The sequence below is a fragment of the Mastomys coucha genome, unplaced genomic scaffold (genome assembly GCF_008632895.1).
Source record: "Mastomys coucha isolate ucsf_1 unplaced genomic scaffold, UCSF_Mcou_1 pScaffold21, whole genome shotgun sequence".
NCBI lineage: Eukaryota > Metazoa > Chordata > Mammalia > Rodentia > Muridae > Mastomys > Mastomys coucha.
This window is the reverse complement of record NW_022196904.1, coordinates 93,792,026-93,810,939: the sequence shown is the minus strand read 5'-3', so window position 1 is coordinate 93,810,939 and position 18,914 is coordinate 93,792,026. Positions and strand designations below refer to the sequence as shown.

The 18,914-nt window shown below is 36.4% G+C and overlaps 2 protein-coding genes across 2 annotated transcripts in view; both read left to right on the top strand.

Annotated features, from left to right (window-relative positions):
* Positions 1-18,914, top strand: part of LOC116100774 (olfactory receptor 52E8) — a 51,365-nt gene that overhangs the window by 19,788 nt on the left and 12,663 nt on the right. The gene's annotated exons all lie outside the window — the stretch shown is intronic.
* LOC116100775 (olfactory receptor 52E8-like) lies at positions 8,495-9,433 on the top strand. Its single transcript, XM_031384508.1, has one exon. The coding sequence runs from the start codon at positions 8,495-8,497 to the stop codon at positions 9,431-9,433; it is 939 nt and encodes a 312-aa protein (XP_031240368.1).

The following is an 18,914-nucleotide window of genomic DNA, read 5'->3' as shown; positions in this document are numbered from 1 at the left end:
AAAAAAATTGATGTCTTGAAGTAAGATCTATTGATTTAATCCCTTCATTATTTGTATATAATTCAAATATTAATTTGGAGGAGACAAAATGTTCATGTGCTTATTTCTAATTGGTAGAATTTCAGTAGAATCTGCTCTTTATTGTTTTGTTTATGTGATTTTTTTATGATATATATATAACTAATTTTGAATGATGGAAGTCTTTAATAAATTCTAACTAAGCTCATTGTTACTTTTTCTGCAGTGTTGTTGCATTTCTCCTCAACCTCTCTCCTTTTTTTCTGTTTTCTGTCCTGTCTATCCTCCTCTCTCTTTGTTACTCTCCTTTTTCTTGGCTCTTTCTCTTGTAGAGAAGTTTTACTAAAATGTATTATTTTACTGGTGATTTGAAAATTATTTAACACAGGAAGAGTATTCTTAGTTTTTTCCAAATTATAACTTTTTTCCTTAACTCTTTCTAATTCATGTTGAAGAACTAAAGTAATTCAATCCTACCCAATTCCAAATATGTACAGGCAATGTTTGAAAAGCATTCACTGTATTTCCCATTCTTATAGGTGTCTACATGTGTGTGTTGGCCCTTGTATCATATTCTCCTAAATTATTCTGCTATTCCAGCACAGTCGCCAGGCAGTGTTGGTACATAGCTTTAATTCCAGCACATGTGAGGCAGAAGCAGGAAAATCTCTAATTTCAATTTCAGCCTGATCTGCAGAGCAGAACCCAGGATGGCAAGGGCTATTACATCGAGAGACCCTATCCTCCACATCCCCTGCCAAAAAAAATAAAAATAACAATAAAATAAAATAAATAAAAAATAAAAAGCAAAAAAAGCCAAAATGAAAATAGTAATAATTATAGCAAGTAAATAAAAAGTACAATCTAAATTATGAGTTTTTTTTTTTTAAATAAGCATTGATCATTCTCATCTCATAAATAGAGCAATTGACCTGACATTAATCTTTTTTTGGTCTAAAGTTTACTCTGCCTATATCAGATAATGAATAATGCACTTTTTAAGTTGTTGTTAAAGTATTGTTTCCTTGCATATACTGGGTAATATCTGTACTACTGAGCTACAAAACAACCCCTATTCCTCAAAGATGTATTTACAGCTACACTTCTATCTATTTTTGCATGAGTTGGGTAGCAAAATCTTCCCTGAGTTGACATAAATAGCCTTGAGTATGAAGATAACAGATTTCCCTTAGACACTGAAAGTCTGAGACCTCAGTGGCTGTTCCAACTTAGGTCTGCTCCTTTATTTTTATGGAGGTTCAACTCTGGTCTTAGAGAAAACATTTTTCCCCAACACTGGAGAATACTTGAAAAAACATGTGGTTCAGTTGGTAGTATGCTCACTTAGAATGCATGGAGGCCTGGGTTCAATGCCTAGCACCATATAAACCAGGTGTGGCAGCTTATACCTATAATCCTGGCACTGATGAGTTGAAGACAGGAGAATCAGAAGCTCAGAGTCATCCTCAGATACATAGGGAATTTGAAGACAGCTTGGGAAAGCTTGTACGTTATAGAAATTGTTTTAATTCACAAACATTAGGCTAACCAAGAGTAGGGAAGGCTCAAATCACTAAAGTCGGGAATGAGTTATTATGAATTACATGTCAATAAAAGTAACTTTAATGGTCTGCTGTGAACTTAAATTTATATAATGTTATGAAACAGATAAATTTCTAGATGACATAGATGACTGAACATGACAAAAGAAGGAATAGAAAGTCTCTCAATAGACTAGGAACAAATGAAATTACAGTTCCATTAGATAACAAAAAAACATAATAGGAGTAATTAATGTAAAAAGTGTATGACTAAAAGCAATACAATCACTATTAAAAGCTAGCTAAAAAAGAATGTGTAAAAGCATCTCTTGTTTATGGACTGGAAGATGTTAAATGCTAATACTCATCAATACTCATACATATTAGAAGCAGAGAAAATTAAGTGCAAAGAAAAAGAACAGAAATTCCATCTGATTTCTCTGTGGAAACACATGAGCTTATTTTAAAATTCATATGGAAACTTAAAGGTTTAAAACTAACCAAAATTTTTTGACAATGTGTAAATTGCAAGAAAACTATTCTCCCATGTTTCAAGCCATACTAGTAATACAGTAATCAAAAGAAGGTAATGTTGCCATAAGAAGAGACATATCAATAAATAGAATAAAACTGAGAGGCCAAGAAAAAATGTCAAACAAATATGGTCTGTTGGTTTTCTTTTTTTCTTTTTATATTGCTTTATGTTTATTGCATTATGATGAGAAAAGATACATGATTTCAATTTATTTGAATTTGTTAACATTTAAAGCATATCTTAAGTAAATAGAATTAAATCATATTCTTGTTTCCCTTTTGTACCCCAACTCCTCCCAGCGACCCCACCTTCAATACCTACAATATCCTTTATGTCATTTCTTTAAAATTTATAAAATATCATAACAATAAAAATGAGTATTATAAAAGTTGTTTGATATAAAACAACAATCAATTTAAAAGTCTTATGTAGATGTTTGTCTACAACAATACTGAAAATACATACGTTTTTCTCAATATAAATTTTAAATAACTCCAAACATATTAACTGCATATTTTAAAATAATATATCACTACTAGTATTTTCTTAAATGAACATAAATATATAAAGTCTTTTGTTTGTTTGTTTGTTTGTTTTGTATTTAGTAGAGCTTAAAATCTTGGCTCTTAATGTGGTACAAGCCCAAGATAAGAACAATTTTTAGAGATTGGATTTCATTGTAATAAGGCTGTACTTCAATGACCCTCACATTATCAAAGGATTTTACCTCCATCGTAGCTAAGCTGAGAGTTGACAGTTCTGCTGCGCCAAGGAATGAATTGTAGGCACGATTTTTGGATATAGACTTCATGTAATGATCAAAGCTATTTGACTTGAGTGAGTGACTTTATTCTCAGGCCACAGAGAACAGGTTACATTCATTTAAGAAATGGTATATGTATTAAGATGGGCTATCCATAAAGTCATTCACCAACTGTTTCAATGAACAATGGTTCTGCTTGGAGGGTGGCACAGACATTAGGTAAAGGTAAGAATTTGGTTCATTAACTGTGATAATTTGGAAAAGCATTCATCTCAGGGAAAGAATAACTTATAAAGTCCTCTTCTTCAAACTTGATATAAGAGTTACAAACATCAAGCAAAGCATTTAGTCTCACTCTTTGTTGTTCTCTTATAAGCTACCTCCCAATTTAATTGCCTATGTTCTTTTGGCTGTATAAATACTTTTGAAAAATGTAAGCTGTTCTGAAAACCATAGTATAGTGTAAAAACATGGAATAAACAATACTACTAATAGAGAGGCTGAGATAAGAGAAGCAAGATTTCAAGGACATTATGTTGTACACAGCAAGACATTGTCACGAACAAACAAGCTGAAAGTGTGTATGCATTGTACAATATTGGACCTGTTTCTCCAATTACCAAATTAGAGAGATCATTGGATGACAATCAACAAATTCCTAATTCCTCATACTTTTGGATTTCAATCGACTAGGATATGTTGGTAATATTAATTTTCATATTAAGATGCTAAGAAAAAGTAATTGTTACTTCCTGTTGTTTTTATTGTAAGAGGTGGAATTAGGTTTGTGTGGATTTGTTGAAAGATTACTTTCTTGCTTCTTCTAGGGTGTAGTTTTGCTCCTTATGTTGATGTTTTCCATCTATTATCCTTTGTAGGGTTGGATTTGTGGAAAGGTATTGTGTAAATTTTGTTTTGTCATGGAATATCTTGTTTACTCTATCTATGGTAATTGAGAGTTTTGCTGGGTATAGTAGCCTGGGCTGGCATTTGTGTTCTTGTAGGGTCTGTATGACATCTGCCCAGGATCTTCTAGCTTTCATAGTCTCTGATGAGAAGTCTGGTGTAATTCTGATAGGCCTGCCTTTATATGTTACTTGACCTTTTTCCTTTACTGGAAATTCTTTCTCTGTTTAGTGCACTTGGTGTTTTGATTACTATGTAGCAGGAGGAATTTCTTTTCTGGTCCAGTCTATTTGGAGTTCTGTAGGCTTCTTGTATATTCATGGGCATCTCTTTCTTTAGGTTAGGGAAGTTTTCTTCTACAATTTTGTTAAAGATATTTACTAGCCCATTACCTTGGGAGTCTTCTTTCTCTTCTATACCTATTATCCTTAGGTTTGGTCTTCTCATCCAGGAGGATGTTTGGGATTAAGAGCTTTTCGCTTTTTGCATTTTCTTTGACTGTTGTGTCAATGTTTTCTATGGTGTCTTCTGCCCCTGAGATTCTCTCTTTTATCTCTTGTATTCTATTGGTGATGCTTGCATCTATGACTCCTGATTTGTTTCCTAGGTTTTGTATCTCCAGGGTTGTCTCTCTTTCTGATTCCTTTATTGGTTCTATTTCCATTTTTAGATTCTGGATGGTTTTGCTCATTTCCTTCATGTGTTTGATTGTATTTTCCTGTAGTTCTTTAAGGGATTTTTGTGTTTCCTCTTTAAGGGATTCTAGCTGTTTACCTGTGTTCTCCTGAATTTCTTTGAGGGTGCTATTTATGTATTTCTTAAAGTCCTGAATCGTCATCTTGAGAAATGATTTTATATCTGAATCTTGCTTTTTCTGGTGTGATAGTGTGTCCAGGAATTGCTATGGTGGGAGAATTGTGGTGATGATGCCAAGTGACCTTGGTTTCTGTTGCTTATTTTCTTACCTCCTGCCTCCTGCCATCTGGTTATCTCTAGTGTTACCTGCCCTTGCTAAATCTGCCTGGACTCTATCCTTCCTGTGATCCTGGTTGTGTCAGAACTCCTCAGAGTCAAGCTGTCTCTGTGATACTATGATCCTGGGCTTGTTAGAGCGCCTAGAAGTGGAGCTTCCTCTGAGTGTTGTGGGACTGGCTGTGGAGCTCGTGCCCAAGATCTGCTCAGGGCTCCGCTGCCTCAGACAGACTGGAAGCAACCTAAGCCACTGGGCTGGCAGAGTTCCTTTGTGCCTGAGTTCTGTTGGTCCCAGTTACTCCCAGTGTTGGGACAGATGTTGTGTCCTCCTCACCTCTGATACTGGGCTTGTTAGAGCACCTGGGAGTGGAGCTTCCTCTGGGTGTTGTGGGACTGGCTGTGGAGCTTGAGCCCAAGGTCTGCTCAGGGCACTGGCTAGCCCAGACAGACTGGAAGCAACCTGAGCCACTGGGCTGGCAGAGTTCCTGTGTTCCTGGATTTTGCTGGTCCCAGTTACTCCTTGTCTGTTGGCTTTCAAAAAGAAAAAAGAAAAAACATGTTTCCAAGTTTTCTTTAATTTTGTCTTTGTTGTTTTATTACTCATATTTCTGAAATCTATTTTTTTAGAATTTCATGTATCATGGCTGTGTAATGTGCTTACATGATTGTCTTTCTCTTTCTTCTCCTTCCAACCCCTCCAGAGACCCCCAGTTCTCCCTCAGTTCACAGATCTTTTCTTCAAATAGTATTGTAACATATATATGTTAAACATTATTATATACAAATAAATATGCAATACAAGCTGTTTCATCCACTTAATGCTTCTTTATGCTTCTTTAGGCTTTACCAGTCCCATGTTTTTGTCATTAATTTTAAGTATGAATGAAGATCTCCCAGGAAGAAGTTCTCAGTAGGTGACATGCCGAATGAGGCTGTCTGCAGCAATTCTTTCCTATTTCTTTTCTGGGTCTGTTTTTCTCCTAACAGATTCCTCTTAAATTTTCTAGCAACCATTATTCTCTACTGGTAGATTTTGCAAGGTTCAGACCTCATTTCTTTTCTCTTTGTATAATCTTGTTGGTTTTGACACCATAATGTTGAGAAAAGAATCATGTATGTTAAAACAAATCAACATTATAAAGAGTGACTTGTCTCAGATTTTAGAAAATGCAACACTAAGTCACCTTTTCAGTGGTTTTCAAATGGCTTTTCACATTGATACAGCTTGCACAATAGTACAAAACACCCGACTTTTTATGAAGGTGAACTATGCATAAAATCCATTAGTTATTTTGACTTTCTGATTGTTATGGTCAGCCACTTCTTAAACTTTATTTAGTTTACTTTGACTAATCTCTCTGTGTTATACCACACTTGCTGAACGCCCCAGTGTCATGAGGACTTCTGACAAGACTCATCTCTTCATATACCTACCAACTCTTCTCATGAGAATTCATTTACATTCTTGTTTCTACATTCCCAAACACCAGATAGATAACGTGATTCTGCTCTTATCCTTGTAACATATGGACTTTTAATCAAGAATTAAAATAAAAAATTTACCATATATTTAATCTTCAGTCAACAAATGTAAGTTCCAGACCTGATAATGGAGCTAGTGATCAATTATTTAAAAATGTGACATCATGATAAAAGTCCTGGAGAATAGGATTGGAGGGAATATATTTCAGGTAAATTTTAACTGACTACAATTGTAAGAGACATCAGAAGTAATATAAAGCATTTCAGGAATAATTTGGGTGGAATCTAGTAGTACTTATTATAATGAGAAATGCAGTCCAAGAAACAAATGAAAGATGAAGTATTTGTACTATAGCACAAGTCCATGGGAAAAAACTTTGAGAAGAAGTCTGGCACCATCAAGATGTCATACAATAGCTTCATGTTGAGGGTAGATGTATTCCTTGGCTGCAGATGTGAGGAAACTTCATTAATTCAGTAACTATACTGTTTCTTACCTTCCTTTTTGTGTAGCAAATATTACAATCTTAAACTTCAAATCATTTCATGGAATTATTATTTTAATAATGGTTAAATTCTCATGGTAATCATGATGACAGCAATAGTAATATCATCATTTGTTTCCTGTGATTGGAACCAGGTTTGATATGATATGGATTATTTTAGAAAGAAGTGAGCAAATAATACTGAGTTGGGGAATAGAAGACATAAATGAAAGTCCAAGGGTTAGTGCTTAAACACTGAGTTAGTTTCTCAGAAAGTAATATTTTCATATCCAAGTTCAATTATATTGCATTTAATATTGAGAAACCGTGGCCTCATAATTTATGATCCTTATTCCAAAGATCAAAACAATGAACTTCACCCATTGGTGACCAAACAAAAAACACAAATGCAGAAAAAGTAAAAGGGTTAATACAGTTTGAAAAAACTAAGAATTTCATACATGCATGTACAATTTATTTTCTTCTTTGGTAAGTGTTGGGAAATAACTAGATCTATGGATATAAAGATAAGAATACTATGATATTCACTTCATATTTTGTTCTTCTTTAGGGGTTGTCACTTGACAAGCCATGGAATTTGGGCCCATTTAATAATGCCAGACATTAGTTCTATTTTGTGGAGTGGACATTATTATTACTATAATTCTCTCTCTCTCTTGTGTGTGTACATGCATGTGAATTCAATGACCATGGAGACCAAAGTTTTGGGCACATTCCCCTGAAGCTGGTGTATTATGTTATAGTAAGCTGCCTTATGTAAGTGGTGGGACCTAACTAAGTTAGGTCACTGGAAGACCAGTATGAATTTTCATCACTGAGTCAATTCTTCAGCTTCTGGAACAGGCTTTAAATCAAATGAAATAATGTTTTATTTCTTACATACTATTTATGTTACTATTACACTAGTGAGTTTATCTTGCCAGATGAATTGTTACTGGAAATCAAAGATGCTTGCTATTTTTTTCTCTTGTAGTGTACATAGCATCTCCCAGTTTTATGAAAATTATCCAGGAAGGATGGAGCTTCCAGGTCAGTACTGGTTTGATTTTTTCATGTTATATAATTCAAATGAGTAATGTCTTCAGAAGTAATATCTTATCATCATGTTCTATAGGGTAACCAAAAATAATGGCAGTAGCTTGTAGACAACCACTCAGAAAAGAGGTAACCCATACATGGCATTGGACCTTTAGTTGATAGCTATGTTTTTGGTTAGCTTTGTCCCCAGATTATAGTTATTTACAGGCAATTTAAGGAGCAGGAAAGAGTTTTACTCATTATATGTGAATGTTGGCCATGGCATATGTTTTTTGCTCACATTTCTAGTTAAATAAGTGCCATTTGAATGATATTTGGGAAAGCTACAATATTATCTGTGATCTGAGCTTATAAGCATATATCAGTTGGATAACACTTCCCCACATTTCATAAGTATATATTTCAAAATGTTACAGCCTATTCAGAAGCTTGTGTAGGCTAGGTTCATCTTCCCATTAGACTTGGTTTATATAAAGACAAAACTTCATTTAGCTTATTTGGAACACAGTCTAAATATTCATATACTTGTTAAGAAATAGTCACGTTCATATTCTATTTATGTGAGTGAAAAGAAAAAGAGAGGAAATATGAAGTAAACATATTTGTACAGTCGGTGAGAAGAAACGCCAGTGACATCCTTTCTGTTCTTATTCATTACTAGTGCTGATGAAGTGTTGTCAAATCCTATGTAGATTCCTTCAGATGAGTCTGCCCATCAGAGGCTCCTGATAGTATGTCTCCAGTCAACAGCTCGTGGATTCACCCTTCATCCTTCCTGCTCTTGGGAATCCCAGGACTGGAAGAGTTGCAGTTCTGGCTTGGTTTACCATTTGGAACAGTCTATCTTATTGCTGTCCTAGGGAATGTCATTATTCTCTTTGTAATCCATCTTGAGCACAGCCTTCACCAGCCTATGTTCTACTTATTGGCCATGCTGGCTTTGACTGACTTGGGCCTGTCTACAGCAACCGTTCCCAGAGCACTTGGCATATTCTGGTTTGGCTTCCACAAGATTGCCTTTAGGGACTGTGTAGCTCAAATGTTTTTCATACATCTGTTTACAGGGATTGAAACATTCATGCTTGTAGCTATGGCCTTTGATCGCTACATTGCCATCTGTAACCCTCTCAGATATAACACAATTCTTACCAGTAGAACTATCTGCATTATTGCTGGAGTTGGACTATTTAAAAATTTCATTTTGGTTTTTCCACTTATATTTCTCATTCTAAGGCTTTCATTCTGTGGACATAATATCATACCACACACATATTGTGAGCATATGGGCATTGCCCGACTGGCATGTGTCAGCATCAAAGTTAATGTATTATTTGGATTAATACTCATATCTATGATACTTCTGGATGTTATTTTGATTGCTCTGTCCTATGTGAAAATTCTTCATGCTGTATTCAAACTCCCATCCTGGGAAGCCAGGCTCAAAGCCCTTAATACCTGTGGTTCCCATGTGTGTGTGATCTTGGCTTTCTTCACTCCAGCCTTTTTCTCCTTCTTGACTCATCGATTTGGACACAACATTCCACGGTATATCCACATCCTCCTTGCTAACTTGTATGTGATCATTCCACCTGCTCTTAACCCACTTATTTATGGGGTGAGAACCAAACAGATTCGAGATCGTGTAGTAATATTTTTTTGCAAGGAAGTTTGACAGTGAGCCTATGACTTGTATTCTTCCAGTTTTTCCTTGATTAAGAGAAGAACTTATGTATAAATGAGCTTAAATAGAATAACTGCTTTATAGAATACCATGCTAAACACGCAGTGTTTCATTATTCATGGGCAGTAAGCAAGATACATATTTTAACAAATATTTCTTCTGAATAAAATATTATTGATAAACAGATTCCCTTTCTACAATGGGTATTAGAATCTTGTTTCAATATAAAGCTCCAGTACTACTTCACAATACTTTTATAAAGAATCCATTTTTATTGAGGGAGGGTTTGATGATATCATTGTTTATCAAGGTGGTCTTGGGTGTTGACAAAACATTGTTTAAGATGTAGGTTCCAGGATTACGAATCACCAAAATTGATCACAATTCCAGTTTCTTTTATGATGAAATTGGCTCCCATCATTATGTAATGATGGGTAAGAAAATATTGGAAAGAAATCATAGCATCAGTTTATACTCACTTCTGAAGAAACAACTGCAGCATAGTGTCAAATATGGAGGGAACCTTCACTTTGAATCCAATAAGCAGAAATTCTCCTAGATGACAAAACAATATACAGTGGAAAAATAAGGGCATTGTACTAAAGTACAGAGAGGTAAAAAGAGGAAAGAAAACTTGTAGTTTAACCATCATAAAGCCTCTCATGCACAGAAGGAAGCTCTTCTTTACATTGAACATAAGGTTAAGAGGGTTCCGCATCCACTCAGCCATAGGTCTCAGACTGTTGGTGGAGGCAGGACGCAGTAAGATTTGACTGTGCTTACCCCATACCAGCCAGCTCTAGGAAGCTGCAGAACACTGTCCTGGGGGTGGAGGATCACTGTGTGAGGTCCCAGGGAGAGCCAGGCTGGCTTAGTGGTCCCTAGGCCTGCAGGGAGGCCAGGGTTGATTCTCAGGCTCTTGGTCACTCAGGAGCCATTGGATACCACAGAAAAGCTGAGAATGGAGTAGGGACCCCAAGGGCTGGATCTAGCCTGGGGCTGAAGGTAAAAGAGGATAGGGGTGGATCGGTGGGGGTCGGGGGTGCTTGGCTTGTTTGGGTGGCATGGCTTGGTGGAAGCCATGGCTGGGAGTGCTGAGAGATGATGGCCGGCTCTTTAGGCAAAAGCCTATTCCATTGCTCCCTATGGCAGAATCCAATGAAAAGTGGTAGTCCATGGTTTTAAGACATTAATCGTCATGGCATAAAGTAGACGAATAAAACTGTATCCCACTAGGAGCCCAGTGTCATGGAGTATGGCAAAACCACTGCCATCCCTCATGGTCACAGGGGTTTTCAGCCTGTGCTCGAGCAGGAACCAGGCTGCCTTTCAAGGTCCTACATTGGACCACCAAATTCTACAAAGATCTTTGTCTCATGGGGCAAAAAATTTACCAAAATCTTTTAATTACACTTGTTACACAACAACCACCATGTCTTCCAGAATGTGTGTGTGTGCGCACGCGTGCGTGTGTGCCAATTAGATAAAGAACCTAAAGATAGACAAGAGTTCCTATAGATAGACTAGAGTTTAGAGCTCCCTTCAAGTATGTCTCTTTCACATGCAGTCTAGAAATGCACAGTAATCAGAGGACGTGATCCACTAAGCCTTGGTGACAGACAACTGAGCAAATTCTTAACTCATTCTCTGATCTTCATGGTTCCAATTCTGATTAGTGATCACTTAAAAATTTAAATTTTTCTTTTTACAATATACTAAGAAAATGAAATCCACAAACCCAGTACTGTAATTAGGTGCTTGTAACTCATACCAGACAATATATTTGAAATTGCAACTTTACAAAAACATTTTTATACATGAACAATAAAAAGACAACCACCCAACATTTGAAAACTTAGCCAAGTTTCAAATAGATATTTCATAAAGACATTAGTGACAAAAATCACATGAAGACTCACCAAGAAATACAAATTAGTTTTTAATGAAATGATGTCCACCTAAAGGAGGTTTTCATGCTCTTTTTGTTACTATGGCTCTGTAACATATCTTGAAATGTAGAATGGCAATCACTCCAGCATTGTTTTTTTGTGTGTTTGCTTGTTTTTGTTTTGTGTGTGTATGTGTGTGTGTGTGTGTGTGTGTGTGTGTGTGTGTGTGTGTGTGTGCATGTATGTGTTCATTGTTTCTTTGGCTAGCAAGGGTCTTTTGTGTTTCCATAAGAGTTGTAGGATATTTTGGTTTCTGTTTCTTGAAGAATGTCATGGGAATTTTGAGTGAGATTTCATTAAATCTTTAAATTTCATTTACTAAGATGGGAACAGGCATTGCAAAGGACGAGTATCAGCTTGGAGGGGGGTCTTGAGGAAGTGGTACTCAGGAGAAGTACAAAGAATGACTGGAGTCAAATTGTGGGTACAAGCTGATAGCCTGTCTTCTGGTAAAGGCAGCTTTTTGAAGATCACCAGACAGCTCAACTCTGGAAGATCAAAGTCCAGTGGTTTATTTACATATCAATTCAATCCTCTACCCCAGGTTCCCTCTTGATCATCCCACCACTGGGCATTTACTTTTATCTTAACCCCTTGGTTCCTGGGAAAAGACAAGCAAGCACATTTTTCTTAACATTGTAAATGAATTCAAAGATCTGCCTGCCTTTGTAAGAACAGACAATAAGCTAGCTCAGTAGGATCCAACTCCTATCATGCCTGGGCCTAAATTTTCCCCTTCCCTTGAACTCCAGAATACACCTGCCTTTTATTTGTCTGCCTTTGTATCTTTCTGACAAGCTGTCTCATAGTGCAGCTGCCTTTGTTCATTTTAGGTTTGTGAAGCTATCCACTCATATAATTCATATTGCATTCTTATGTTTTACATAATTGAGAAATCCTGTTTATATATTTTTGAACTCATGTTTTCAAAGTTTTTTTTGTCACAATCTTAAGAAGAATAGATTATACACAATTTCTTCAAAGGAAAAGAAATCTGAATGATTTATATTTCTATATTTTGAGTTTTTTAAAATAAAGTCATTGTAAGAATTGATAACATTATTTTGATATATACTTCTGAAAAACATTTCATCTATCATTACTACCTATGTTGTACTATATAGCTGTAATTTGCTGACAAGCATTCTCCTGCATTTGGTTTCATGGAGAAGTATGTTAGTAAGTTAATCCACTTCCCACTATTTCTCCTGGTAATAAACAGAAGGGTCAAGATTTCTAAACATTTGAAATTAAGATTTGACATAGTTTAAATCTTTTTTTGTAAATTTGTGGATAGAAGCAGTATAAAGACAGAGGGGGGAAGAAATGTTTTCAAAGTTTTTTGTCACAGTCCTAAGAAGAATAGATTATACACAATTTCCTCAAAGGAAAAGAAATCTCCATGATTTAGATTACTATATTTTTGATGTTTTAAAAAGAAATTCATTTTAAGTATAAGTGTGTTTAGTGCTCCAAAAGTGAATAAATTAAAGAGTAAAAAACCAGAGGTGCCAAATTGAGAGTCTACTAGCAGACCCATATATCTCATTGGATTTGGTTATTTAAAAGCAAATTAGACTTGTGTGGGAGCCCTGCTGTGCCCACTGAAACCGAAACCAGAGACTCAACTCGCTGGGGGTTTGGAGCCTATGTTAATGAATCGGAACCAGAGGCCAGTTCCCTAGGAAGCCGTGAACCTTTGATCTCTCTATCCTGTCCTGGAATCCTTTGTGTTAGAGTTTTAGCTTTGATCCTGCCGAATGTCTGTTCTCACCTGAATGTAATATGCATGCCTGTGCTTATCTAAGTATATATACTCCGTGTTCACTAAGTAAAGTTACGCCTTGATGAGAACCTTTCTCCTGGCGTCGTGTCTCTTTTCTCTGCCACCCATTGCAGGTTTCCAAATCCTCGGTTCGTGGAACCCCACGCAAGTAGGAGCTGCGGGACGGCATCCTACAACTTGGATAAAATTTAAAATGAGTCAGCAAAAGGAAATGGAGGCCCATAAATCATCTTCCCCTTGTGAAGCTTCTTTATAAGAACCTGTTGACTTTTAGTTTAAAATACATAGCATCAAATCATGGAGCCAAAGGGTGGAGTTTTAGGTCACACATCTCATGTCTATCTTCACTTCTGACATCTTCAGTCTCAACTCTCCCAAACTATCTTTATTTAGCTCATTAATGTAGTAGATGGATTCATAAAAATCACTCAAAGCTATTAGATTCATGCATACACTTTCTTACAGAAAAGGTGTGGATTACAGTTAGACACAGAACGATATGCTTAAGAAAGCCTGTCCTCTTATGGAGCTGGGATATACTATCCTTACATTGTGTGACAGTGTGCATGGAGGCACATTGCCATTTAAGGAAGCTTACCTAAGCATTTTTATTGTGGCCTCATTCTATGAGCATAACTGCTTGCTTACTCCATGGCAATGTGGCATTACATTTGCTACTTTCCATGTTGACTGGTTCTATTTGATCAAAATACTGTCCACATAGTTCTTGGAAAGTTTTCTTTAAGTACATATTTTATTCATTTTCAATAGTTCACACAATGTATTTTGATTCTGTGGCCTGGCTGTACTTTACAGAATGACATGACATTTCTAATTCGTACTTTGAGCAAATACTGAAGATTACCTCCTGGAAGCTCAGAGTAATGAAGAGCTGCACTCTCGTGCAAACTGAAATTCTTTATTACAGGCTTGCAAACTTAGTTCCTAGAGTACCTGCTGCTGCTGCATCTGGGTTTTTGACCTCATGTCCCATCTTCTCATCTTGTACCTAACTACAAATTCCAACAACTAGCTTTAAATTTAGCTAGGCAGAAAATATAGGAAAACTAAGTCAAATTATAGGATATATGGTGATATTAGACTATGACGCAGATTCAGATCCTGATTCTATTCTCTCAGCTTACTGAACATAGGCATGTTATATCTTGTCCTGAGTTTCTGTTTCTTGTAGGCAAATGCACAGTGATATCTATACTTGAGTTAAATAAGTGATATTATAAATGTTTTGAATAATATGGGTGGTAAATTATTTACTTGAATTAAATAAGTGAAATTATAAATGTTTTAAAAAATATGGGTGATAAATTATTTTCTTTTTTTTAATTAGATGTTTTCTTTATTACAATATCTCCTTTCCCAGGTTCCCCTCCCCCCACCCCCCCAAAAAAAAAACAAAATAAAAAAAAAAAACTAAAACAAGCCCCTGTTCCCTCCTCCCTCCCCCTGCTCACCACCCCACCCACTCCTGCTTACTGGCCCTGGCATTTCCCTACACTGGGGCATAGAACCTTCACAGGATCAAGGGCCTCTCCTCCCATTGATGACCAACTTGGCCATCCTCTGTTATACATATTCTGCTGGAGTCATTAGTCCCACCATGTGTATTCTTTGGTTAGTGTTTTAGTTCCTGGGAGCTCTGAGGGTACTAGTTAGTTCATATTGTTGTTCCTCCTAAGGGGCTACAAACCCTTCAGCTCCTTGGGTCCTTTCTCTAACCCTTTCATTGGGTACCCTGTACTCAGTCCAATGGATGACTGTGAGCCTCTACTTCTATATTAGTCAGGTACTGTCAGAGCCTCTCAGGAGACAGCTGTATCAGGCTCCTACCATCTAGCACTTGCTGGCATCCACAATAATGTCTAGATTTGATGATTGAATATGGGAAGGATTTGAGGTGGAGCAGTCTCTGAATTGTCCTTCCTTTAGTCTCTGCTTCATAGTTAGTCTCTATAACTCCATCCATGGGTATTTTGTTCCCTCTTTTAAGAAGGAATGAAGTATCCACACTTTGGTCTTCCTTCTTCTTGAGTTTCATATGGTTTGTGGTTTGTACTTTGTGTATTCTGATCTTCTGGGCTAATATCCACTTATCAGAGAATACATAGAATGTGTGTTCTTTTGTGATTGGATTACCTCACTCAGGATGATATTCTCCAGGTCCATCAATTTTCTAAGCATTTCATAAATTCATTCTTTTTAATAGCTGAGTACTGCTCCATTATGTAGATGTAACACAATTTCTGTATCCATTCCTCTGTTGAGGGACATCTGGATTCCTTCTAGTTTCTGGCTATTATAAATAAGGCTGCTATGAACATGGTGGAGCATGTGTCCTTATTACATGTTGGAGCATCTTCTGGGTATATGCCCAGGAGGGGTATAGTTGGGTCCTCTGGTAGTAATATGTCAAATTTCTGGAAGAACAACCAAACTGATTTCTAGAGTGGTTGTACCAGCTTGAAGTCCCACCACCAATGAAGGAGTGTTCCTCTTTCTCCACAATCTCGCCAGTATCTGCTGTCACCTGAGTTTTTTATCCTAGCCATACTGACTGTTGTGAGGTAGAATCTCAGTGCTGTTTTGATTTGCATTTCCCTGATGATTAAGAATGTTGAACATTTCTTTACGTTCTTCTCAATCATTTACTATTCATCAGTTGAGAATTCTTTGTTTAGCTCTGTACCCCATTTTTAATAGGGTTATTTGTTTCTCTGGAGCCTAACTTCTTGAGTTCTTTGTATATATTGGATATTATTAGCTCTCTATCAGATATAGGGTTGGTAAAGATCTTTTCCCAATTTGTTGGTTGCAGTTTTGTCCTATTGACAGTGTGTTTTGTCTTACAGAAGCTTTGCAATTTTAGGAGGTCCCATCTGTCAATTCTTGATCTTAGAACATAAGCTATTGGCTTTCTGTTCAGGAAATTTTCCCCTGTGCCTATGTGCTCGAAGCTCTTCCCCACTTTCTTTTCTATTAGTTTCAGTGTATCTGGTTTGATGTGGAGGTCCTTGATCCACTTGGACTTGAGCTTTGTACAAGGAGATAGGAATGGATCAATGTGCATTCTTTTACATGCTAACTGCCAGTTGAGTCAGCACCATTTATTGAAAATGCTGTCTTTTTTTCCACTGGATGGTTGTAGCTCCTTTGTCAAAGCTCAAGTGGCCATAGGTTTGTGGGTTCATTTCTGGGTCTTCAATTCTAATCCATTGATCTACATGCCTGTCACTGTACCAATACTATGCAGTTTTTATCACAGTTGCTTTGTAGTACACCTTAAGGTCTGGGATGGTGATTCCACCAGAGGTTCCTTTATTGTTGAGAATAGTTTTGGCTATCTTGACTTTTTGATATTCTAGGTGAATTTGCAAACTGCACTTTCTAAATCTGTGAAGAATTGAGTTGGAATTTTGATAGGGATTGCATTGAATCTGTAGATTGCTTTTGGCAAGATGGCCATTTTTACTATATTAATCCTGCCAATCTATGAGCATGGGAGACCTTTCCATCTTCTGAGATCTTCTTCAATTTCCTTCTTCAGAGACTTGAAGTTTTTGTCAAACAGGTCTTTTACTTGCTTAGTTAGAGTCACACCAAGGTATTTTGTATTATTTGTGACTACTGTGAAGGGTGTTGTTTCCCTAACTTCTTTCTAAACCTGTTTATCCTTTGTGTAGAATAAAGCCACTGATTTGCTTGAGTTAATTTTATATCCAGCTACTTTGCTGAAATTGTTTATCAGGTTTATGACCTATCTGGTGGAATTTGGGGGGTCATGTAATAATACTATCATATTATCAGCAAATTGTGATAATTTGACTTCTTCCTTTTCAATTCCTTTGGATATCCCTTTGATCTCCTTTTGTTGTCTAATTGCTCTGGCGAGGACTTAAAGTACAATATTGAATAGGTAGGGAGAGAGTGGGCAGCCTTGTCTAGTTCCTGATTTTAGTGAGATTGCTTCAGATTTCTCTCCATTTAGTTTGATGTTGGCTACTGGTTTGCTGTATATTGCTTTTATTATGTTTAAGTATGGGCCTTGAATTCCTGATATTTCCAAGACATTTATTGTGAAGGGATGTTGGATTTTGTTAAATGCTTTCTCAGCATCTAATGAGATGATCATAAGACTTTTTTCTTTGAGTTTGTTTATATAGTGAATTACATTTATGGATTTCTATCACTCCATCCATGGGATGAAGCCTACTTGATCATGGTGGATGATTGTTTTGATGTATTCTTGGATTTGGTTTGCAAAATTTTTATTATTTTTGCATCTATATTAATAAGGGAAGTTGGTCTGAAGTTTTCTTTCTTTATTAGATCTTTCTGTGGTTTAGGTATAAGAGTAATTATGGCTTCATAAAATGAATTGGGTAGAGTACCTTCTGTTTCTATATTGTGGAATAGTTTGAGGAGTATTGGTATTAGGTCTTCTTTGAAGGCTTGATAAAACTCTGCACTAAACTCATCTGGTCCTGGGATATTTTTGGTTGGGAGATTATTAATGACTGTTTCTATTTCATTAGCAGATATGGGACTGTTTAGATCATTGATATGATCTTGATTTAACTTTGGTACATGGTATCTGTCTAGAAAACTGTCCATTTCATCCAGGTTTTCCAGTTTTGTTGAGTATAGGCTTTTGTAGTAGGCTCTTGTGATTTTTTGGATTTCCTCAATGTCTGTTGTTATGTCTCCATTTTCCTTTCTAATCTTGGTAATTAGGATGATGTCTCTGTGCCCTCTCGTTAGTCTTGCTAATGGTTTATCTATTTTGTTGACTTTCTCAAAGAACCAGCTCCTGGTTTGGTTGATTCTTTGTATAGTTCTTTTTGTTTCTATTTGGTTGATTTCAGCCCTGAGTTTGATTATTTTCTGATTTTGACTCCTCTAGGGTGGATATGCTTCTTTTTGTTCTAGAACTTTCAGATGTGTTGGTATATGCTCTCTTCAGTTTCTTTTTGGAAGCACTTAAAGCTATGAGTTTTCCTCTTAGGACTGCTTTCATTGTGTCCCATATGTTTGGGTATGTTGTAGCTTCATTTTCATTAAACTCTAGAAAGTCTTTAATTTCTTTCTTCATTTCTTCCTGAACCAAGTTATCATTGAGTAGAGTGTTGTTGAGCTTCCATGTATCTGTGGGCATTCTACTGTTTATGTTGTTATTGAGGAGCAGCCTTAGTCCACGGTGATCTGATAGGATGCAATGAATTATTTCAATCTTCTTCTATCTGTTGAGGCCTGATCTGTGACAAATCATATGGTCAGTTTTGGAGAAGGTACAATGAGGTGCTGAGAAGAAGGTATATCCTTTTGTTTTAGGATAAAAAGTTCTATAGATATGTGTTAAATCCATCTGTTTAATAACTTCTGTTAGTCTTAACATGTATTTGTTTAGTTTCTGTTTCCATGATCTTTACATTGCAGAGAGTGGGGTGGTGAAATCTCCCACTATAATTGTGTGCAGTGTAATGTGTGCTTTGAGTTTTAGTAAAGTTTCTTGTATGAAAGTAGATGCCCTTGCAATTGGAGCATAGACGTTCAGAATTGAAAGTTCCTCTTAGTAGATCATACCTACGATGAATATGAAGGGTCCCTCCTTATCTTTTTTGATCATTTTAGGGTGAAAGTAGAATGGCTATTCTAGCTTTATTCTTGGGACTACTGGCTTGAAAAACTGTTTTCCATCCTTAAATTCTGAAGTAGTATCTGT

Coding starts and splice junctions, on each gene's coding strand:
- LOC116100775 (XM_031384508.1), top strand. CDS start 8,495: ATGTCTCCAGTCAACAGCTCGTGGATTCACCCTTCATCCTTCCTGCTC.